Below are 24,321 nucleotides of genomic sequence, written 5' to 3'. Positions count from 1 at the left end.
GCCTCCCTACAACACATCAGCAAAAAAGTTCTGAGCTTGTATGCCACTGATCCCAATTGGGCGAGGTACCCACCTATGTGCAAAATAACCATGGCCAGGTAAATGGAAGTCCCTAATTGATTTAGTGCTCACATGCTCACCATGGAAGCCGGGAGGGGAGTCAGTCCCATTGCACTATTTTTTTTGGAGGACCAGGGAAATAAATATCAAAAAAATTTATCCAGAAAAGGGGAGATGAAGACCAGGTCTCTAAAGAAAAAGTGCATTCATACGTCTACTTCTCTATCAACAGCCTATCAACTATAATGAACAGCAGCCATTCTTTGGCATTTGTATTGTAGCGTTAACTGAAAACCATCTTTCTGTTTGTCATAGTAATAAATATCCTGGAGGCTTTAGTCCCCCTGATCTATTCTTTAGGTACATACCACTTTCTTATAGTCCCCCGGGCTAAGCACTCACGCTGCGCCTGTCTGTGAAATAAGCCTCCCGTCCATCACACAACCCCAGTAGCTCAGGGTTTTTTTCTTTTCCTCTGTGACAGAGTGCCACTCTCTCTCCTGCCCATTTCAGTTCCTTGTAATTCAGAAGGTAACCTTTTTCCCTGAAGATCCAATTTATCTTCTTCATGAAAATTTCATTCTAAACCAAATCATGTCATATTGCCAATATTTGACCTTTCTTTTTTTAACCCACAAAAATGAGTGTCTATGGTCAAACCAGGAAGCAGCTCCTGAGACACAGGTTCTCTCCTTTCTTTTCTTCCTCTGCCACCTCCTTCTATTTCCCAGCCTCTGATTCACATTGCCACTTCCTTCTACTTTGTTGGAATTTTGTCCCTCTTGGTCTCTATTTGTATTGGTTCTTTCATTCTCTCGAGGCACTTTCTCTCCAAGCCCACACATTGTTTTTCTGCATGTCTTCCTAATAGCAGGAAAGTAAACTCTATCTTGCAATACAGAATTTAATAAGCAGCAACTTGTTTTTCCTACCCTAGAAGTTCTCTGCAGGCATGTGCGTTTATTGTTTCAGTGATCACTGCCCTCATTTTACAGATCAGGTTATGGATACCCCAAAGGGGTAGGATGTTTTACCAATTAGCATCAGAAATGAAGGTGGCAGCCAGGTTCAAGTCAGTAGCTCTTTTTTTTTAACTACATTGGACTCTCCTAATTTCTGCAGTTTTCAATTGCAGAAACTACAAAGAGCACTAAGTGGTTCCTTGGCTAGATCTGATCAATAACCTAGCAACACAAATTATATCAATAGCATTTGCACAGTGCTTTACAGTTTATAAAGCACCTCCTCTTTTTTATCCCATTTGCTCCTGACATAAAATGCCAAAGTAGGTATTATTATCTGATTAAAAAACTGAGGAGAAGAGCAGTCAAGTGATTTTCTGTTAGTCTTACAGCTGATAACAAATACGTCTAGGCCACGGTCAAACCCTGGACTTGTGCTTCTTAAGCCAAATGTCTTTTATCTTCCATGCTGACTCTGAAATGCTTACTTGAATTTTGCTCGCCATGGGGCCCCACAGTAATCTCAATAATGGGAAAAAGAAAATCTTTAGGACCAATGCCATACCTAAATTTACCTGATTATAAAAAGAGATATTTTCCACAACCTGGGAAATCAGGAAGGACACCAAAACAAATGTTTGGGAAACAAAGAGGTTGGGAAAATAAGAGTAGGGAGGGAGAAAGTATCAGAAGCAAAAAAGTGAAGAAGCAAGAGGAGAACACATGCACACACACAAAAAAAAAATAAAAAAAAAAATTAACTGATAGCATAAAAGAGAGCAGAAAAAGACAGTGAGGGTAAAATAAACTGAGTATATTAAAAAATAAAAAAGCAACAAAAAGCCACATTATTCCAAAGCCCGCAGGTGCCAACAATTCCAACAAAAGTATAGCAATTAACAGAATTAACACAGCCTTAAATAGCTTGGCTCACCAGATGTGGACTCCTAACAGGGTTCTATAAAATGTAAAGTTATTACAGATTAAACCATTAATCATCTGTTCAGAGACTATCTCTGGCTATAAAATTCCGTTTGCGTTTAAATGGCTAATAATCACAAAGGGATGTGGAATGTAATGGGCACAATGATGCTCTACCCAATCCTTTTTCCTTTAAATATGTGTTCTACTCTCCAGTTCCTGTGTTTTTCCTTCCTCTCCATCAGAGGTGCTCTGAGAAAAGAGAGGTGAAACAGACGTGTCTCTGTCCCAGAAGTCTCAGCGGCTCATGAGCTTCTCTATAGGAAAATGAAGAACCAACATGTCAGGGGAGAAATAACATATTGAGATGAAAGGGGGATGGTGTAGGAAGACCCAAATCAAACAACACAGAAAATCCCAACATAGGAGGATACTGTGATGGGCTTGAGTCAGCTCCCTGGAGCTGGAAATTCCTGCAAGTTGGTCTTGACTCAGCTTTCCTTCACTGCACTGTGCTTTATCCAACAATAACTCAGTAATACCAAGGACAGAGGAAAGAAGAACTGTATGTCTTGAAAGGGAGGGTCCTTGGAAACTGAAATGAGAGTCAGAAGGAAGCACTTTTCTATAGACATTTTAAGATTCAGAGTCACTTTCCCTCCCCAATGGACCACCCTTTCAACAGGACAAAAAACATACATCAGGAGAAAGGAATAGATGGATAAGCATCAGTTGTCAAGGAATTACAGCCTCATGGGCAAGATGCCTATCTGAAGTTGTCATTCTACTAAGATTCCCAATGGCTCCCCATTACCTAGAAAATAAAGCTCGATGGTATAGCATAACATCAAGCTCACTATGACCTGGCCCATTCTTACTTGATAGCTACATGTGCCCTGAAATTAGCAAGCTGTATGTTTCTCACCCAGAAACCATGATGAGTCCTGTTTTCAGGCCTTTGCTCATGCTGCCCATTCATCCTGAGCCACCACTCCCTCCATTCTTCCCTGTTCACTTCTACTCATCTTTAAGCCTCCCCTTGGGCATTGTTTCCTCCACAGAGTTTCCTGAACCCCAAGATATGTTATGTCCTTCTACTCAGCAGCCCCATTGCACCAGAGAATGCCTCTTTTCAGTCAGTTAATGTAGGTTTACAGCTGTGAGTACATGAGTACAGAGTTTATTCTTGTATTATTTATGAATTATTGTTATTATTATTATTAACCTACTATTTCCCACTCCTGTATTTATTGAGATCCCACAAGAATCTGGGAACACAACAAGAACAAAAATAAAACAGACCTGTGAAAACACAAAGAGGAATGACGGATACAGGTCCTATTCTGATTGCCAGGCTGTGTGGAGAACCAGAACAGTTTGATGACAACTTGGACCCTCTCTATTGTGGTTTCGACAGTGGTATCAACAGAAGTGGTGTTCACACAGGTACAGTCTCAGTGTAACCAGAATGAAACATTCAGATGGAAAGACACTGCAGTTCCAAAGATAAAACCTATTTTGTACTGCATGTGAAGTAATCATGATTTGTATCAAAAATCCCAAAGTCCCTTTACAATGTCCCTATTTTGAAGAAAATGACATACAAAAGCATCTACCTCAGCCTAAGGCAACTCAGAGCCACAAATGGCAAGAGAAGACATACTAGTAAAAAGGAATACAGAGATAGGGTAGAGAAGAAAAAAATGTGAAGTAACTGGAAACTATTTTAAAGGCAGATGGCTAATGTGGGTAAATGGGATTTATCAAGGAGCAAAGTCCTAGTATAGCTGGAAGCTTTGGCTGTTACTAAGTTGTCAAAGAGAAATACCAAGAACAAGAGAAGAATTTACCAGACCTGTCCACAGAAAAGTGAATTGTAATGATTAAATGGAGAGAAAGAATGTTCCAGGACTACAGTATATTCAAAAGTATCTGTTTAAAACTCTGAGGTAAATAAGAAAGCGGCTCAAGTCTCTTAAAAATACTATAATACTCAACATGTAACAGAGAGATGGAACAAAAATTAATAAAGTTCTCTTGTGCCTACCATTTCCCCCAATATTTTGGACTTTTTCTGACTTGATCTGGATTTAAGTGTAGAATTATATTGCTAGCTAAGGTATGTGTATACTTTGATTGCTAATTACTTTTAATGACACTTTTTCAGAGCTGTCTTTAATTTTTAAGCTTTGAAGTGACTTTTAAAGCTGTCTGCTCTCGACCTAGGCAGAGAGAGAGAGAAGGGAGATTTTGTTTTCCTTAGATTCTGCATGCATAAAATCATTAAAGAAACTTTCAAGTTCTTATGAGTGTTGTTTCAAAATGTTGGACCCTTTCTGATGGAAAAATTTGGGAAATTTCTCCTTTGTCTCAAAATATGTGCTTGAGAGCCATTTCAATACAATCAGAAAAAGACTGGTGCTAGAGACCACCCCTAGATGGTGTTACTGCTGGTCCTCGCACTCCAGCAGAGTTTCTGGATGAGTTCTCCACTGCAATCAATGCCTCATTCATTCCTGAGCCACATATGTGGTAACAGAATGTTCCTATCTATTTCTGATGAGAGTGCAATTCCAATATAGTGTGATTAACAGTGTTTAAGAGCCTTTCTGAGTTCATTAGACACTGAGTAGTTTATACCTTCATTCTATCTAAATAGGAGTAAATCTCATGGAAGGAGTTTTCTGTCTACTACAACCCATCAGCAATTACCAGTAGAGTCCCTGCAGTTAACAGAAGTCTAGGTAACATACAACAGAAAGAGGAAACACTCTTTGGGTTCCCTTCTGTAATTTGTCCTTCAGACCAAGAACAATACAGAGTTGTAATTGGATGTTTTCCTCCTTTATCCAGTTTCTCCTTCCTACCCCTTCCTCTCAAGCCAAACATCATTTATTGCAGCAATGCCCAGCTCAAACATCAATTTTTCTCTAAAACTGATTCCCACCTAAAACATATCTGTTTCCTCTACTCAGTTAAAACATTTAGTAGGTGGCGCTGAACACACAGTGTTTTGAACTATAACTGTTAACTTACCAATCTCATCTCCCTTCATAGATTATAAAGGCTTTGAGTACAGAGACCGTGGCTTGTAAAAAGACTAGTTACAGCACAAAAAAGGCACCAAATGAGTATCTGATAAATTTATCAATTTAATAAATACTTGTTATGTGCCTATTTTATATAAGTCATGACAGGCACAACTCCTGTAAGTACTTGGCTCAGAGTTGAGTAGTGTGGATGAGTACATGAGCAATGCCATCTCATGTATGACTGATATTCAACAAATATCAAATAGCCATAACACGCATAAAACCTGTGTCCTGAGAGGAGGGTCATAACCTGTCATAGAGATCTTCATCTATAAGAAAGCACACTGTTAAGTTTTGCAAAAACTTTCCCCAGGGAAATGATATAGATATATTAGGCAATAAAGCTTAGCTTAGATTAAACAAAAATGTACAGTAGACCGCTCTGAGGACAGAGTGTTCTGGAAGAATTCTACCAAATCAAGTCTGATTCTTTTTTTGCCTCAACAATTGACCTTAGTGATTGAACATACATTTGACTGATGTTCCTTTGCTCTCAGACAGAGGTCTCAACACATCAGCTACAATAGCATAAATGAGTAATGGCAACGTCCAGGGAAAGAAAAAAAAAAGGAAAAGCAAGCCGTCTGGGCCTTAATGTTACATTCTGTGAATTTTCTTTCATCTCAAATAATGAGACTCTTGGGAACACCAAGTTTGGACAAGGTAAAATAATACAAATGTTTTAGACAAGACACACAACCACAAATTGGCCACTCTTAGAGCTTTCCCTATGTGCCACGTCAAAAGTACAAAATCAAACTTTACTAATGATTTCATTAGTAAACTAGTTCCTAATGATTTCAAAGTCCTTTCACCTGTGTTATTTTATTTTATTTATAAAGCACAGCTACCTGAGAAATAAGGTCCCCCATTAGTTAAATGTCAAAACAAAACAGAGCACTTTAGTGGTGAACCCAAGGTCATGCAAACAACTTAAGCTCTGACCAAAACCAAGGCTGTACTTCAAGTCCAAGGTCTCTTCTGCTACCTCCTACAGAGCCAGTCACTGAAAAGTCAGTGCATTAAAAGGAGTGTTTGAACTTTACCTCTTTAAGGCAGCCCATGAAGTTGTTGCTGACGGGTGAGCCTGGCAAGTCAGCGGTACTTGGGCTTCCTCCCACATAGAAGAAGTCATCGGAGCCCAGCATGGTGTAGTCCTCTTGAGTGTAGCCTGTCGTGGTAAGGATGCCATCCACAGAGATTGTCACCTGGTGGAGGGACATAGGGGCAAAAACAAAATCCCAACAATGACCTTATAGTCCTATCAAAATCCGATGGCTTCCCCCACCTGTGGCTTCACTTTCATTAAGATTTTGGTGAGGTATTCTTTCTAATTTGGTTTTATTTTGGGATGTGCAGCCAAGTTCCATTTTCTGGTCTGCCTTCCCTGTGGCCCACACCTGCAGCATTCCCCTGCAGACTCCTAGGAGAGTGTGTCGGAACTGCCAAGCTGAGCAATTTGCTCTACTCACTGCAGTCTTTACTCAGCCAGGCTAGAAAATGGAACTGTCCTCAGTCGACGCCACTTGTCTCAGTTCATTGTTAAAATGATGATTTAATTTTTAATGATTGTTAATTATGGTGGTAGTGAAAAACAGCAAAGGAGACATTTGACAATGGGTTTGTTAGGGGGTTGGTCTTTGGTTATTGATGATTATTTTCCTTTTTTTCTTTTCTTTTTCTTTTCTCTTTTATTTGTTTCTTTTTGAATTCATACCACACTGAAAAACATGCATCCTGGGAGGGAAGAAGAAAGGTCTCGATGGTGATGTGTCATGGATGATACTAGTACATGCCATGGACATCCCCAGGATGCCAACCCCTGCCCTCCCTCCACTGCCATCATCACCACCACCAAGAGAAGAAATGACCCAACCAAAGAAGCAACTCTAACAAAAATACATGAATGATGATGCATAATAACCAAAACAATAATAATAATGCCCATAAGGAAGAAAGAGCACCCATACACCCAACATCCATGAAAGGAGCAGAGGGCAGAGAGAAGAGACAGGACCTCAGAGCGTGCACACGCCATACACTGACACACTCATGCAAAAATTATCTGGAGCCAAGGGAGAAGGCAAAAGAAAAAGGGGATGGAAGAAGGAAAGGGTGAGGAGAACTAAAGAAAAGAATCATAATCCACTGCACCAATGGAAACACAAGATGGATGTGAAAAAAAACAAAACATTCAAAACTAAAGGGTCATCTTTCCCCTGCCTACCACCTCCCTCACTAAAAAAAAAAAAAAAAAAAAGAAAAGAAAAAGTCCAAACCCAACCCCCAAATATATGAAGGATGAGAGTAAAATTAAAAACTGGAGACAAAAAAAAAAAAGGAGAGACAGGGAAGAAAGTGTACTTGATGGATAATTTGATAGGTTGTTAGTAATGAGGAGGAAAATGATGGGACAAATTCTGATGCCAATGGGGAAGCTCACGAGACAGAAGCATGCCATGCAGAGTATGGACAGAGAACATAATTGGTGGAGATCCCTTGGGCCATGGTGGGGAGTAAGGTGAAAGAAGGGAAAAGAAGAACACAGGAAGCAGAGCAATTTCCTCCCCAGATCACTTGTGGCAGCCGTGGCCACACACTAAGGAGAGAAAGCAGGGGTTAAGGAATGGTGATAGTAAAAGAAAGGAGAAAGAGTGAGGGATAGCAAGACACAGAGATCAGGAAAGTCCTTAACATAAATCTTGTTGTCACTAGTCTGTGGCTTCAAAGTTGCAAAATAAGAAAACAAAACAAATTTAGCTAAGTGGAGAAACTTTCCTTACAAAATTTTTTTGGGGAGGAAAAATTACTAACTGGAGAAACCATTCCAACCAAACTCTTCCAAGTATCATTTGCAGGACAGGTACATCCTCTTCCTTTATTTATTTTTTTAAGAGAAAGGAAAAACTTGCATTTAATTCAACAAAAATTTTAAAAGAGAAGAAATAAGTCTAAAGAGGATTAAAGAGGGGTTGGGGGAGGAAAAGAGGGCAACACACGGCAAACCCAAAAAAAGAGACAATAAGAATGATATCTACCAGACAATGTAGTTTGTTTACCATAGCGTGTCCGATGCCTGAGTGCTTTGCGGAAAAGGGGGAAGAGAGGAAATTAAAAATTGTGAACAGAACGATTGTTAATTAAAAAAACTAAAAAACAAAGATGAGTCGTTAGGGTGTTAGTACATTACTCGGTTAGTAAAATGACACATTGCATGAATGATCTTGTGTTAGTTTTTCAAAAAAAAGGCACCCAACACAGAAAAAGAGAGTGGGGAAGACAATGAGACCAGGACTCTGTGGAAAACCTGGCACCCTGGGCATAGCCAGGAAAGGAGTTGCAATCATGTTTAACTCCCCACTTCTTCCAAATGCCTCAGATCAGACCTCACCACAGTTAGAATTAGCATCATACTTACTTTCCAAGGGCTCTTCTGAAAGATCACCACCCCCTTTTCCTTCCCACCCTCTAGCAATACACATTCCACCTGTCCCCAAAGACACCAAAGTTTATCATTCCACATGTAGATAGATAGAGTAGAAATAACAATAAGTTGGGGGTTTTATTTTCACATCTGACCCTGACTACATGCATAGACAATCATGACTTTCTCTTAGAATGAAAAGAACTTAAAATGTTTACCAGTCACATCTAGCATAGGAAAGCTACTTTATGTACCTTACTCTAGGATTCTGTAGGTAATGTAAAGATCTGTGAACCAGCTGATTTTGTATAGATTTGTGCAGTAGGAGGGGAACGTTCTCCTCTTTCTTTTCCTCTCAGTTTAGAATAACTGTGTGGTTAGAATTCATCAAAATAGTTGGAGTCTTCTCTATTCCCCAATGAAGTTTTTCGTTTGTTTGCTTAATTTTCCAGAATGCTTCCTATTGGAATCATTCCCCATTCCTCTTTAAGAATGCTTTTCACGTTTTGAAGCATTTTAAGCAATTTCTTGTGTGGATAGCAAAGAGGACTCGGTTAAACAGGAGAACAGAGGCCCTGTGATTAGTCTCCCCTTTTCTGTTTTCAAATGCTAAATTGCCAACACACCCAGAGCTGGGAGTCTGGAAGGCTGGAAGACTGGTAACCCCAGTTTTGTGTTTGTGGATGGCAAGAGTGGCATATAGAGGTAAGTCAATTCATGTGATAGCCATGACCATGGACTCAGACAAGTTCGTGAACCCAAAACACAAAGCAAAACCAAAAATCGCACAGAAATACCTGACTATCATGGTCCTTAATCCCAGTTATGGTTTAGAATGGGTTTTCCCCTCTCCTTCCTTTAATCAGAGCCCCCAATAAAGTACCTGGCCATGGCCCTGACTTGGCTCAAAGGCAGAGCCATGAGGAGATGACCATGAAGGAAGAAATAGGGAAAGTTCTGCTCCATTTGGTAATGAACTCTAAGTAAGCTTTCCTCAAATAAATTTTGGCCACAGAAGACATTCAATCTTACCAAAAAGTATATGAAACTGCCATAAGCTTGTTATTAAATATTTATGAAGGAATTTTACAGTTTCATTGAAATAGACAGGGGCTTCCCACCCCTACAAATGTATCCCAAAGAACTCAAAAATATGTTATAAATGTATTTTTAGTAGGAAAAATACTATTATTATATGACTCAGTGCTGAAAGGATTGCATTTACAAAATCAACTCCACTCCTCTGAGATTTCCCTCTTTCAATAAATTGCATCTGGATGCAAAAAAAGTCAGTGAGGTCCAATGATTGGTGCACTTTCTCTATGAGGTTCTTACTCCCTTTGCCAAAATCCCCCAAAGCTCTAGGGCCTCTGTAGCCTCCTCTAAAACTGAGAGCTCTGCTTAGCTGCATGCTTAGTGACATACACAGTCACCTTCCTGACAGAGCACTCAGCCTGTAAATCGTGTGCATGTCACAGCGAGTCTAGCACCCAGACCACAGATGAGCTCATAATCCTTCTGGAACATATGGTACTTTGCATATTGAGCCTCCACACATGACTGGGGAGGATTTTAATCACCATTTCACAAACGGAAACGGTGGTGTGGAAAGGTTAAATGGCTTGTCCAAGGGCACAGAGTGGAGTTGTGTCTTAGAACTTGGAAAAGAAACCCTCTGCTTGCCGATTAAACAGAAAAACCAATATCTGAATTACAGTTTGGTTTATCCCCCTCTCGGTATAAAGGACTGAATTGGGGCCCAATTCTCTTTAGGAAGTGTTTTTAGTATAGATAAAAGTGAGTCTTTCTCTGGCTAATTGGAATCATTGCTAGAATGGCAAGGTATTCTGGGGGGTAGGAGAGAGTTAGAGAAATAGATTGGTTGGTAGAACCACAACCCAAATATGCTACCCACTACATGAAAAGTTTTCCCTCCACTGATTAATGTCTCAAGGGTATTACAGTGACCCCCTCCCCCCCAGTCAAAACTAGCAAAAGGTCATATTTCACTTGGTCTAGAGCCGTGGTTGACAAACTGTGGCTCGCGAACCACATGTGGCTCTTTGGCCCCTTGAGTGTGGCTCTTCCACAAAATACCATAAAATACCATGTACGGGCACACATTTACAGTGCAATTGAAACTTTGTGCCCCAGAAGTCGGTATTTTGTGGAAGAGCCACACTCAAGTGGCCAAAGAACCGCATGTGGCTCACGAGCCGCAGTTTGCCAAGCCGCAGTTTGCTGACCACTGGTCTAGAGTCTGCAACTCAAATATGTCAAGCCCTTTTATGTTAGCAAATGGACATTTGACTTGGGATCTCTTGACAGTTGAGGTCTCTTTTGAGTAAGTATAGATGGGGATGACAAAGAAAAACATCAGCAATAGGATTCTTTGGAGAAAAAACAAAAAAAAACAAACAAAAAAAACATAGAACAGTAATTCAAAAATGTTTAACAAGCCCTGGCCAAGAGGCTTAGTTGGTTGGAGTGCCATCCAATGCACCAAAAGGTTTCTGGTTCAATTCCTGGTCAGGGCACATACCTAGATTATGGGTTTCATTCCCAGTCAAGGTGCAAAAGGGAGGCAATTGATTGATGTTTCTCTCTCACATTGATTTCTCTCTTTCTACCTTCATCTCTCTAAAACAGCAGTTCTCAAACTGTGGGTCTCGACACCTGTGGGGTCGAACAACCCTTTCACAGGGATCTCCTAAGGCCATTGGAAAACACATATATAATTACATATTGTTTTTGTGATTAATCACTATGCTTTAATTATGTTCAATTTGTAACAATGAAAATACATCCTGCATATCAGATATTTACATTAAGACTCATAACAGTAGCAAAATTACAGTTATGAAGTAGCAAAGAAAATAATTTTATGGTTGGGGGTCACCACAACATGAGGAACTATATTAAAGGGTCGCGGCATTAGGAAGGTTAAGAACCACTGCTCTAAAATCAATAAATATATCCTCAGGTGAGGATTTAAAAAAAAAGTTTAATCCATGTGCATTAAGATGACTGGGGAATCTAAGCCTTGTGTTTTTTTTTGGCGATTTCACCACAGAGAGAGTAGAATCTCCCAACCAGGTGGCTTTTTGACATTCTTCAATATGGAAATTGGTGTTTCGTATATTTTGTGTTTCCAATGTCTGTGAGCCTTCTCCGTTTATTTAGCATTATTAAGAAGTTACACTTTTATCAAACAAAAAACATATGCAAACACCTGTCAGGTCTTCTTCTTTCATGTTTACATTAGAAGGCATAACATCAATCATATCGCAGAAGAAAATTTGATAAGCACTTTCCAGAAATTTGCATAATGTTTTCTGATTAAGAGAGGATGGATGCTGTCCAACTGGGTTGAATGACAACTTCACCAGAAGAAAAACCAAGTGAAAATAACAACCTGGAAAAGACAGTCTCAGCACAGATATCCACTTTAACAGGAAAAGCTTTTTTGAACTGAAATGGGCTGGTTAGGTGTTATCATGGTTGTTATTGGTTATGAAATTAAACCAATTTCACTGGGCTGAGGCTCTCAGAGAGTGTCGTCACCTGACGGAGTTGCCTGCTTAGCATCGGCAAGCGATGGGACTTCCCAAGCACGGAGAGAACCAGGAAAGGCTGCTCCAAAGTTGACTTTTTTATTTGGGTCCTTCCACCTTCCAGGCCTCCAAATCAATTGAAGAGTCTTGGAGGTAGAGACATGGGCAATAAAGTAGGACCATCGCACCAAGGAACAGAGAAACAGAGGAATTCAGAAAGGTTCCAGCTAATTCATCCCAAGGCTAGTTAACATCACAACTGCAAAAATCAAATTGGGTGAGGGGTGGTAAATGAAAAGGAAGAGAAAAAGGAAGACTTTTTCTAGAGGGAATTAAAAGTACGGCAGCATGGCAATGACTAACTTAATTAAAAAGAAAAACATAGATTGAAAGAATGAGGAAAACCTACCACACTGCAAAAACAATGCTGTTTCTAATTGAATTTAACAGTAATATAATGAGATTCAAATGTGTAATTAAGAAAATGATTAAAAGGAATGCAGGGGGAAAAAGAATGAGCGTACTTATAAGTTGTATTATCTACACAATTGAATTTTTTCTTAAATAACAGGCACAAATTAAAGTACGGGAAGAAGCACATTTTAATAATTTTCCTTGTGAAATGGCAACAACTGGGAGAAAGTTAGACTTTGATAGATGCAAACCTATCTCTATGCCCCTCTCCACTTCATCTATCACCTGTTTCACACACTTCCTTCTCTGACTACCTAAGAGGAGCCTCCAGGCACTCTCTCCCCTCAGCATTACCTGCCGGAGGTTGCGTGTCACTTTGACATCATGCCAGGCGTTGTCATTGAATTTTCCATTCACTGGCTCCACGATGGCCTCGAAGGCTCCGGACCCCAGGTTAATGACCAAGGAGACCGCGCCATCCTTCAGAGCCAGGTTGACATAATCAGCCGACTTTCCCGTGTGCAGGATGAGCCCGTTCCGCTGCCAGGTCTTAAAGGAGAGGGTGATTTCATCACTGCTGCTCTGGATCGGGTTCTGAGACAGGTCGTAGCACAGGTACTCTGAGCCTCGGAAAGTGGCCACATTCTCCTCTCGAGCTGCAGGAAGGAAAGGAGGAAAGCAGTTAATCAAATATTGACTGGCATGAGTCGGATAGATTTCTAAAAATACCGAAGAGAACACCCCCTCTATGGCTGACCCCAATACTATGCTCCCTCCAACTCTTCCCAGAAGACTTATAAGTACCAGAAAAACCAGAAGAGGAGGAAAGTGCAGAGGAGTTCTGTATTCAAGGGTGGAAACCAGCACACCAGTGCAGGATAGCTGGCTGCCTTTCCTTCAAATTCTGTCAGAGAAAAACTAAAGGGAAATTTCCATGAAAAATAATAAAGTAAGGTTTACATCACTTTTGTTTCAATGTTAGCTTTTAAATGCTTGGAGACATGAGCTGGTTTAGAATGTATAACTAACAGTTTTGACAAAGGGGTTTTTTTTGGGTTTTTTTTTAGCTCTAGGTAACTTTTATTGACCAAAAACTAAAAATCAAATAGCCTGAAAGATTTGGCTCTGATTCAGATCCATCAATAACCCACTTAACATTAGTTTTCAGGGTAGAGTCCTCAGCCCAGTGGAACATGACTGGGTTGTTAAATAGGAGGTTGTACCTGAGAAGGTGATCAAGCAGATGAGGAAAAGGGAACAGAATGAAATTTGGTAATATGCTATGACAAGACAGTAATATCACCCTTAGACTCCAAGAGACCTCCGCTCTAGGGGTCTCCTGTTTAAAATGGCCCTGTCAGACCATCTCTCCCCCATAGGACTAGGAGTCCACAAGGCCAAGATGGAATTCCACTGGAGCCATACTCTCCTTCAAGACCATATTCCAGACACTGGGATCCTGTAATTCCCTACTCCAAAGCCCCAAGTCTGTTTCCTGGGCTTGTGTAGGCCTCTCCCCTGGATCTATTGTCTGATGGAAAATCATGTTGTCAATGTAGATACCTCAAGCTCTGAGGGCAGCCACGGGGGACTATTTATAAGGCTTTCACAGAGTTTGGCCACATAAGCTGGGGCATCAATGTACATGAATACCAGACCTATTGTGATATAGGATGGAGCCAAAAGTGGGAAGAAATGGAAACAGGACACAGGCTGAGGACCAGAAGGTCTGGTTCTCCCTGTGCTAGCATTTCTCAGTACAGAATTCCAAGGAATCCAAAACTTCTAAAATGTGAACCTGGCTTATAAAGGTAGTTTCAAAGGTACATTTTTCAAGGTAAGAGGATGGAAGTGTACTAGGTGTACTGGTTAGTAATGCAGATTTTGTAATCAAAGAAAACATGATCATTTCAAAAGAAACATCAAAAGTGCTTTATTCAAAATAATGTCCATCACTACCTACAGATTTCCTCCATCTTTAGATATCGTACCAATAGAACTTTTCTTGTTTTGAGACAAACCATTCAGAGACCAAATTTTCCACTTTTTTGTTTGTCTTTTAATGTGTCTTTAACTGGTTTTGAAGTGTGTGATGATGCATTATCATGAAGCAAAATTACATTGCTGTGTCTTCTAGAACATTCTGGTCATTTTGTGATCAAAGCATGGTTCAAACTGATTATTTGTTGTCAGTAGCAATCAGTATTAACAGTTTCACCTGGTTTTAGAAGCTCATACTACACCATCAGACACAGAGCATTGTCTTCCTGATTCCACCAAACGCAGAGCACTGTTTTCTTTCCGAAGTGATTTGACTTTGCAGTCAATGTTGACGGTTGACCTAGATCAACTCATGATTTTGTGTGTTTGGAATTCTCAAAATAAATCCACTTTTCATTGCCAGTCACAATTCAAAGCAAAAATGACTTTCTTTCGTGCCATTGAAGCAACATTTTACTGATGACTTTTTGGTTTTTCATTTGTCTTTCGTTCAGTTGATGTGGCACCCATTTTCCTTCCTTTATAATCTTTCCCATTGCTTGTAAATGATCAGAAATGGTTTGCTGAACAAGATTTAATCTTCCTGCAAATTGTTTTTGAGTTTGACATGCATCTTCATCCAATAATGCTTGTAATAGTTGGTCTTCAAATTTTTTTGGTTGAGCTGGACGTTCTTTGTCTTTCACATCGAAAACATCACTTTTAAAGAATTTATTTAAATCAGTGTTCACAAGTGTCTTGACATGGAACATGTTCACCATAAGCTTTCCAAAGTATTCAGCAGCACTTTTCTTAAAGTAATAAATTAAAACTTCCCGCAAATGCTCTTTTTTTGTCATGAAATTCAACATTTTTAACTGTAAAAATATGATGTTAACACCTTCAGCAAATTTGACATATGAAGTTTTAAAGCTTGCTGTCAATACAACAAAATAACATACATATCAAATTGCATATATATCAACATATGTATAACTTGATCTGTTGGAAAAAATCTGCATTATTAACTGGTACACCTAGGATTTTATTTAATCACTATATGCATGGTTCTTGAACTCATGCACCAGTGGGGTCCTTCGGCCTGGCCTATGGGATGGGGCTGAAACCCGCTCTCCAACATCCCCCAAGAAATCCTGGATTTCAAGAGGGTGTAGGCCTGGTAGAGGGACCCCACCGGTGCACAATCAGGGCTGGGGAGGGATGCAAGGTTGGCCAGCAGGGGAAGGACAGCAGGAGGGCTCCAGGGAGTGTCCAGCCCATCACACTCAGTACCTATTGGCTGGACCCCAGCAGCAAGCTCACCTACTGGTCAGAGTATCTTCCCCCTAGTGGTCAGTACATGTCATAGCAACTGGTCAACCAGTTGACTATCTGCCCCCTGGTCAGTGCACATCATAGGAAGTGGTTGAGTGGCCTTAGCATATCATTAGCATATTACGCTGTGATTGTTTGAACAGCTAACTGGATGACCATACACTTAGCATATTAGGCTTTTATTTTATAGGATTTGTTGCTTTGATGTATAATTTCAACACACCACATGTAGACTTCCATTTGTCCTCCTACCCTGCCCAACAGCCTCACTTAGAGTGGCCAGCTTCCTATCAGGGTTTGTTTAAAGCTATCAAAGCACCTCATTAATGAGAAGAAATGAGCAACAATACAGTTTCCCTTTAAAGAGTGGGGGCCACAAAATAAGGTTGAGAGAATTCTGTTTTCCCTTCTAGAATTACACTTCAGCCTTATCAACCAAAGCCAATTCTACCTCAACTCAAATCCTTATCAACCATCACAGCCCTTGGTCAGTCACTTAAATGAAATAAGTATTTTCTCATCATGAGATAAGAGCTATAAAGGAGTCGGTCACTCTTATAATGTGGAGAAATGACCACCCACTACATACTATTAGATTAATCATAGTATCATGATAACATTAAAACATGAACCTCAACTTCATACTCCAGAGAGTTAAAGAAGAGATAAAGTTTGTCCTGTATGCTCATGGTGGCCATAGTGACATGTGTCTACCTGCATATTTCTGTTTGCACACACACACCGGTATAAGCAAAAGGGATTTGTCCACTTATAAACTTACACATCTACACTAATAAAAGAGAAAGATGCAAATTGACTGTACCTCTGTGATGCCCGCCAGCCAATCAGGAGTGAGTATGCAAATTAACCCAACAAAGATGACAGGTTAATTTGCATACACAGGCAGCCAGCGGTGTTCTGCACTGCCCCAGCCACTCCAGGCCTCCGGGCAGTCTGGGAAGGTGGAAAGGTGGCTCTGGGCCGGAATGAAGACAGAAAGGTGGCTCCAGGCTAGAGCAAAGGTGGTGCCAGCAGCCAGGGGAAGGAAGGCCCATTTTTGCATGAATCTTCGTGAATGGGGCCTCTAGTATACTATAAGGAGCAACTACTACTCAACACAGAACCTATGCCTGATGCATTTTACCAAAATAGCCCCCAAAATTTGTAGAGTAGAAATTTGACACTATTGGCATGTTTGAAATAGATCTAACCAATGCCCTAAACACTCTGTCTATTGTCACAATCTCTCCTCTCATTTCTGAAGAAATAGCTCTGTTAAAATGCAGCTGGACAAGCCCTTGTTCAGTAGCCCTAGAGTGACTCTCACAGAGTAGAAGGTGGTAAATCAAATGAAGTCATCACCACTATGCTCTCTATGCTCTCTTCCTACAGACACAAATGTGCATAGAGCCAACCACTATTCCTGTCCTTGGCACTACACATGGCATAGTAATGCGGATTTTCTATAAACATTTAAGTTACTGAAAATATAAATGAGCAAGGAAAGGAGGCCTTTAAAGAGAACCTTAAATTAATCATGTGCCCTTTAACGGGGAAGGCTTGACACAGAACAGCAAGGCACTGAGATATTATTTAATGTGCTACATGGTACTTAATATGTTTCATATAATTAGACCAGGGAGTCTGTAAGAATAAGTTTTAGAGCTATAAGGCAGTGGCTCTCAACCTTCTGGCCCTTTAAATACAGTTCCTCATGTTGTGACCCAACCATAAAATTATTTTCGTTGCTACTTCAAACTGTAATGCTGCTACTGTTATGAATCATAATGTAAATATCTGATATGCAGGATGGTCTTAGGCGACCCCTGCGAAAGGGTCGTTCGACCGCCAAAGGGGTCGTGCCCCACAGGTTGAGAACCACTGCTATAAGGGATGTTAGAGATTGCCCGATTTAATGCCCTTGTTTGATTAAAGAAGAAACTGGCGACTAGAAATAAGTGAGTTGCCTAAGACATTATTATTATTTTGGATTTCTAGTACGTCTGAATTTTCTCTAAATATCTGCTACTTTTCCTTTGGTCCATCACTCTGGATATACCACATTTTCTTCCTACTCTACTTCTTGAGGAACATGAATAATTTCATGGAACTGTGTACTGACTTACAAACTGTCCCAAAGCTTGCATAAATGGAGCCAAAAACCTACTTACCCCATCCTATGTAAATTACACTCATTCAACAAAAGAAATGTGTCCCTTCCTCCCCTGGAATCTGTGTGTGTGTTTAAAACAAAAGAACTTGTCTTATGTGGAATGCCATTGAGGAAAAATGACATCATTTTAGAGAAAAGAATATCACAATTAATAACCAAGAAATAAAACCAATGTGAGAAAAGGGTCTATATAAAAAACATGTATATTTATGCAAATCTCAATGCAAATTAACCAAAGGTAGCAGAGTGCATTCTTTTTTTTTTAAATATATTTTATTGATTTTTTACAGAGAGGAAGGGAGAGATAGATAGTTAGAAACATCGATGAGAGAGAAACATCGATCAGCTGCCTCCCGCACATCTCCTACTGGGAATGTGCCCGCAACCCAGGTACATGCCCTTGACCGGAATCGAACCTGGGACCTTTCAGTCCGCAGGCCGACGCTCTATCCACTGAGCCAAACTGGTTTCGGCAGAGTGCATTCTTTTGCAAGTATCTAATAAAAACTGCTGCAACAGTTTAAACCTTCCCAATCTCTCCATTTAATTATAAGTTTTCCCAGTTTACCTCTTTCTTGTACAGGAGGAGACCATCAAGGCACCCCAGACCCTGGGCACCTCCCTCCACTTGTCAACAAACAATAGGCAACTAAAAGCTACTCTGTCAATCATATTCTAGATAGGCAAAATTATATCATTTTAAATTCATAGCATGCTGTCCTGATTGATATGGGGAAGAGAGGCATTGACAGTCCATGACCCACTCTTTAAAAGAGCCAATAAGGGGCCTGGTAGGAGAAGAAAGAGTGAGGATCTTGAAGAAATTGTTCCTTTGAACACTCTCACAACTGACCTATTCTCCTAAAATCTCAATCTGTCTTAATTTCCTTCCAGTAGCTAAGGTTAGAGCACTTGCTTTCTTATCACCTTGAAAACCATACTAAGCTGACAGTGAACATAACTGAAAGGTATAAAACCAAACAGTGGCAAACCCATTATTTCTAAGCCCATTCAATTCTCTAAACACTCCATTAGAAAAATGTAATACTGCCCAAAATCTGTATTTCTATACTTGGTGTTTACACTGGGAAGGAGGTTAAAGAGACAATGCAGTCACCTTGTATGCATCTGAGCTAAATAGGTAGAAAAATGAATGCAGGGGATTATGTAACACAGTACACAACAGCTTAGCATAAAGCTATAGCTTGGCAAGAGTGTAAGCATGGATGTGGCTAATGGACTGTTTAGATCCATTTAAATTACATCATTCCAAAATTTGTAATCAATTGCATAAGTGCTAAAATAAAATATTATTCTCACTGCATGAAAAGTTGCTGTATGACAACAAACCATTTACCCATTATTTGTGAGTATCCAATTGATTAAACATTAGATGCAATCTAGACATGTATAACTCAAAATTTGAAATCAGATATATAAGATATGTAAAGTCCTGAACTTTCAAGTGGCTTGTTAATCCCAGTACTGGTTTATACACTGAGTGGCCAGATTATTATGACCACCTCATCAGTATTTCGTTGGGCCACCTTTTGCCTTCAATACTGTGGCAATTCTTCTTTTCATTGACTCCACAAGATGTTGAAAGGTGATGCGAGGAATCTGACACCATGCCTGATGAATAGCACTGTCCAGTTCTGTGAGATTTGATGGTTGTGGAACCAGCTGCCTGATGGTTCTTTTAACTTCGTCACACAAATGCTCAATTGGATTGAGATCTGGTGATTGTGGGAGCCACCTAAGCAAGGTAAAGTCTCCCCCACGTTCTTGAAACCACTCCTGTACAATATGAGCACCGTGGCATGGTGCATTGTCTTGTTGGAAGAAGCCATCTCCATTGGTGATTCATAGGACCACATGTCTTTTTTCCAATGCTAGACTGTCCAATCCTTGTGTTCCTTTGCAAATTGGAGACATTTTTTCTTGGTAACTGCAGACAGCAAAGGTGTTCAAACAAGCCATACGATGCAGTGTATCACTAATTTGCCTACAAACGTCAAGTGGTCATAATAATCTGGCCACTCAGTATATATATCCCACGTCCAAAGGCTGTTAAATTGCATTGTTTACCCATATATTCAGAAAAAAAATCACTTCTACTGTTGTGGTAAGCAACCTACTTCCCTATTTATAATGGTCTGGCCCTCTAGCAACTTCAGCGTGAAATTATAGCTAATTTGCCTACAAACGTCAGGTGGTCATAATAATCTGGCCCACTCAGTGTATCTATAGCATTAAAGCATTTACTCAATTCTATTTTCCATTTTCTTCCCCCCCAAAAAAACACCTAATTGGTAATTTATATAATAACTCTTTTTCTCTGAGAAATTCCAAAACAGATTAAAATATTCCCTATAATGATTTTTCACTACGCAATCTAAGAATTGTGGAGAAATGCATATCGCTGTTTCATCAGGCCTGTGGTTCCTGATAGGTTGCTATCTTGGGCTTTAAGATAAAAAATCTGGACTTTATTCTGAGGGATATGAGGAAACACTACATAAATTTACTGAGAAAATTGAAAGTCCCATATGTATTATTAGAAGATCACATTGATAATAAACTGGACAAAAGAGAAAATGGAAGGCACAGAGCCCTGATGATGATGAAGAAAGCACTGAGCCCAAGACATGGTGTACAAAAAGCAGAAGTCCACAGTTCCACAATTATCCTGCTCATTCCAGGACAGTTAACATATGAGAAAACATTTGAACTACTTTTCCTGTGGTTGACTGGGGCTGGTTTGACCTGGGTGGTGATACAGTTCCCAAGTGAGGTTTGCCTTTCACTGGGCAAAAATAGAAGAAAAGGAGTCCTAGAAGAGACAACCTAAGGAACCGAGAGGCAGAGATGCAGGCAAACGAAAGACCATGGGAGGAAGCCAAAGTTTGGATAGTAAGATCCCAATGCAACCATGGACAACTAAGGGCCAGAGGTCAAAATTAACTCATTGCGGGTGGATCACAAGCATTCTCATGTTTTCATATTACACAGTGTTTTACATAAATGTTAAAGGCATGCCTTAAAATTAAATACCCATTGCATTTTGAAGTTATTTATTACATGTTCTTAGAAGCTAAATATCGTTTTAAAGTATGATGCTTTGTGAAATGTTTTTTGTACTCGTTCAATAGAAACTTATCTGGCCACTGGGTAAAGCTAGCAATAAAACTGCTGGTGTACAATGTGTTAAAAGACAAGGACACAGCATCCTATATAATAAAAAGGTAATATGCAAAATAACCCTCATGCCTCCACAAGATGGCTGCCTATGACCAGGCCAGCAGGGGGGTTAGTGAGGGATGACTAAACGACTGAATAAGCAGGCTGGGCAGAAGCGGTTAGGGCCAATGAGGCAGGCAGGCAGGCAGGCGAGTGGCTGGGAGCCAGCAGTTCCGGATTGTGAGAGGGATGTCTGACTGCCAGTTTAGGCCTGATCCCAGAAATTGAGCCTAAACTGGCAGTCAGGCATCACCCGAGGGGTCCCAGATTGGAGAGGGTGCAGGCTGGGCTGAGAGGACCGCCCCTCCCCCCGCCCCCCCTATGCACAAATTTTGTGCACCAGGCCTCTAGTTAGATATAAAAACAAACACATTAGAATGGTAAAGAAGGATCTCAGGTCCACTTGCAAACATATATTCACCTTTTAAAAATATATACTTCCAAATGCTTTATTTTTTTATTAAATTAATTTGAGTGGCATTGGTTAATATGAACATAAAGGTTTCTTGTGTGGATTTATATGTTACAAGATCTGTATCTTGCAACAGTGTGCCCACCACTCAAAGTCAAATCTCCTGCCCAAATGCTTCCTTAATCATGATTTGTGTTCTCTCAATACTCTGTGAGGTCACTTGGCTATGATGATGTCAATGTAAGGAAGTGGAGGCACACAGAGTTTAGATAATTTATACAAGGCAGTAGGAAACACTTTGGCCAGTTCCAAACCTCAGCCCTCTAATCATTCCTTGATTCTTAGTCCCACCACCACCACCATGAGAGGAACACAAATCCTCAGAAGTAGGTGCGTAGGCCCCTATATATGGTGTCCTGGAACTGTATAAAGTTCATTGTGTCAAGAAGAGAAACCACTGACAAGAGGTCAGAGCCCACCCAGGCAGCAGGAGCCTAAGCAGGGGATCAGGGAATGGGCTGAGTCATACTGAGAGGATCACACGCCCCACCTCCATCAGAGAGCCTTAGAAATGGAATGTTTAGGTACCACTTGGAAGAGTCTATTAAAATTCTTAGGCCTCTGGGCTGTCCCACTGGCCCTAGCAGAACACCTGCTGTGCCCCCAAAAGGGAATGGGAGCCAGCTTCCAGAGGACGTACCTCTGAGACCTTGGCAACACTGCCCTCATCTTTGAGTCCTTTGTCCTTCAATTGGCCTCCACACAGTAGCACGGTACTTTAGTCTGCACTGACACAAAGATAACCCTGGCTGGCCATCCTGTCCTGGCCCAGCCCACCCTGGAGTCAATGAGGCACAAAATTAAATGGGCTGCTGCCACCCTCTCTTCCAGAGAAAGCAGAGGCCAAGGGCCCTGGAGCTGGCTTGGCAACTCCTTTCCTCTGATCCACAGAACTCGGCAGGAAAAGCACTGTCCCTCCTCCACCAGTGCAGCTGTGATGAGAGCTTTCAGGTTCTCAAGTTTTGAACTGATGATGTATAACTCAATCCTTCTGGCCACTGCTTCCCAAACAAAGAAACCCTGATGATGATGAAGAAAGCACTGAGCCCAAGCATGGGGTACACAAAGCAGAAGTCCACAGTTCCACAATTGTCCTGCTCATTCCAGGGTGGGGTTAGGGGGCTGCATGTCCACTCCATTCTGAAAAGTGCTTTGAGTTAAGCCAGCAATGTGGTAGTTGGCTGGCAAAGGAACAAGCTAAAGCAAATATTAGTTTGTTCTTGCACAGTTCTGTTTTCTTTCCATGCTAAGAATCTGCTGAAAATCCAACATCTGGGACAAGAACTCCCACCTCTATGGGCCTCTTAAAAGCTGTGGGCAGACACCTAAGTTAGCTGCTGAGCTGTGAGATGATCATATTTGTAAAAATGAGGGAGAAGCAGAAGTCATTTTACTAAAATGAATTCTACTGTACATCACCTGATGACATTACCTGCTAGAATTCAGGGAGGAACACATTGATTGGGTAAGAAAGGTAAAAAAGACTACAAGTGACTGCACTCTTGGTTCTTCCTGCCCCATCTCCCTAACACTATTTTAGGGCCGAACAAAGCACCTGGATAGATGAAACTGCAGAGCTATTCCCCAAGGACATGATCACTCCTTTACCTGCCACATTCCCTCACACAGATATGTTTAAAGCAGAGCACACCAGCAGATAGCAAACCGTGTCCCTATGAGGGATCCTGCGCTGCAAAACAAAACACTTGGGAAATCTGACCCCCTGAGGCCATTTCTAGCTCTGGTCCTCAGAGCCTCTCCATAGGAAAGATGCAGCAGAGAAATAAATGGACTTTTCCACACTGCCTGGGTCACTCACTAGCCTGCAGATGCTTCTTGAAAGTGATGAGAAGGAAAATAGTAAATCAAGTTGTCACTTGGAAAATAAACAGCCAGGATCCTGGTGAGAGAAGCTGCCTCAGTCCACAAAAGAATGGCCTAGAAAATCACGCTTCACTGAAATCACTAGAAAGCTAATGGCATCCTGAAGACTTCATTTCTCTCAATTGCATTACAATAAACGTTAAATTTTCTGGTCATTCATTTAAGGAATAAGTATGTGCAGATGCCACTGTGCACCAGGTGATGTGTGCAGTGCTGAATGCATTTAAGTTTACAACAACCTTGTCAAATAGGAATAATTAGCCTACACTTTACTGAAGAAGAGAAACTGTAAAGTTACTCCCAAAAAATCATGAAGGCCTACTAAGTGCCAGACTCTGATGTGGACTCACAGAGCACCCATCTGAAGTTCAGAGTGTAGTGGGACTGCACACTTGATGACATGGAATGCAATGAAAAAAGCTTTGAATTGAACAGACCTGAATTTGACAGCTAGCTCTGGAATTCACTTAATGGAACTTGAGCTTATTATTTAACTTCTAACCCTTAGTTGCCTCATCTAAAAAATAGGAATAACCAGAGAGCATATTTCATAGAGTTGCTGTGAGACATGAATCAGAAGTTCATGGCCCTGTTCTCGGCCACAGACACGTTATCTGCTATTGTTGTTGTGGTTGAGAATGTACACATAAACAAGTAATTACAACTCAGTGTAGTGAATGTTTAATAAGTGATATAGACACACAGAAGAAAAAAGTAACTGACCCTGGTGTTAGAGAAGGCTCCATACCGGAAGTCAAGTTTAAATTGTATCTTTTTTTTCTTTCTTTTTTTTTCTTCTAATATTTATTT

At 40.6% G+C, this 24,321-nt stretch overlaps 1 protein-coding gene across 18 annotated transcripts in view; it reads right to left on the bottom strand.

The window, feature by feature from the left end:
• The window catches only part of NRXN3 (neurexin 3), a 1,555,579-nt gene that overhangs the window by 1,125,912 nt on the left and 405,346 nt on the right, over nucleotides 1-24,321 (bottom strand). For 12 of the 18 annotated variants that reach the window (XR_001512329.1, XR_001512328.1, XR_001512327.1 and 9 more), the window contains exons 5-7: nucleotides 12,782-13,083; nucleotides 8,095-8,118; nucleotides 6,082-6,243 (exon numbers count right to left, since the gene is read on the bottom strand). Coding sequence is in view for 13 of the 18 variants with exons in the window: in XM_006778842.2 (XP_006778905.1) it covers nucleotides 6,082-6,243; nucleotides 8,095-8,118; nucleotides 12,782-13,083 (488 nt within the window). In the remaining 5 variants the exon portion in view is untranslated. The remainder of the gene's footprint in view (nucleotides 1-6,081; nucleotides 6,244-8,094; nucleotides 8,119-12,781; nucleotides 13,084-24,321) is intronic. The other 6 variants (XR_001512331.1, XM_015558010.1, XM_006778847.2 and 3 more) reach the window with 1 other exon arrangement.

Source organism: Myotis davidii, unplaced genomic scaffold (assembly GCF_000327345.1).
Source record: "Myotis davidii unplaced genomic scaffold, ASM32734v1 scaffold309, whole genome shotgun sequence".
NCBI classification, from domain to species: Eukaryota; Metazoa; Chordata; class Mammalia; order Chiroptera; family Vespertilionidae; genus Myotis; species Myotis davidii.
Note: the sequence above shows the minus strand (reverse complement) of the source record. Positions and strands in the feature narration are given on the sequence as shown.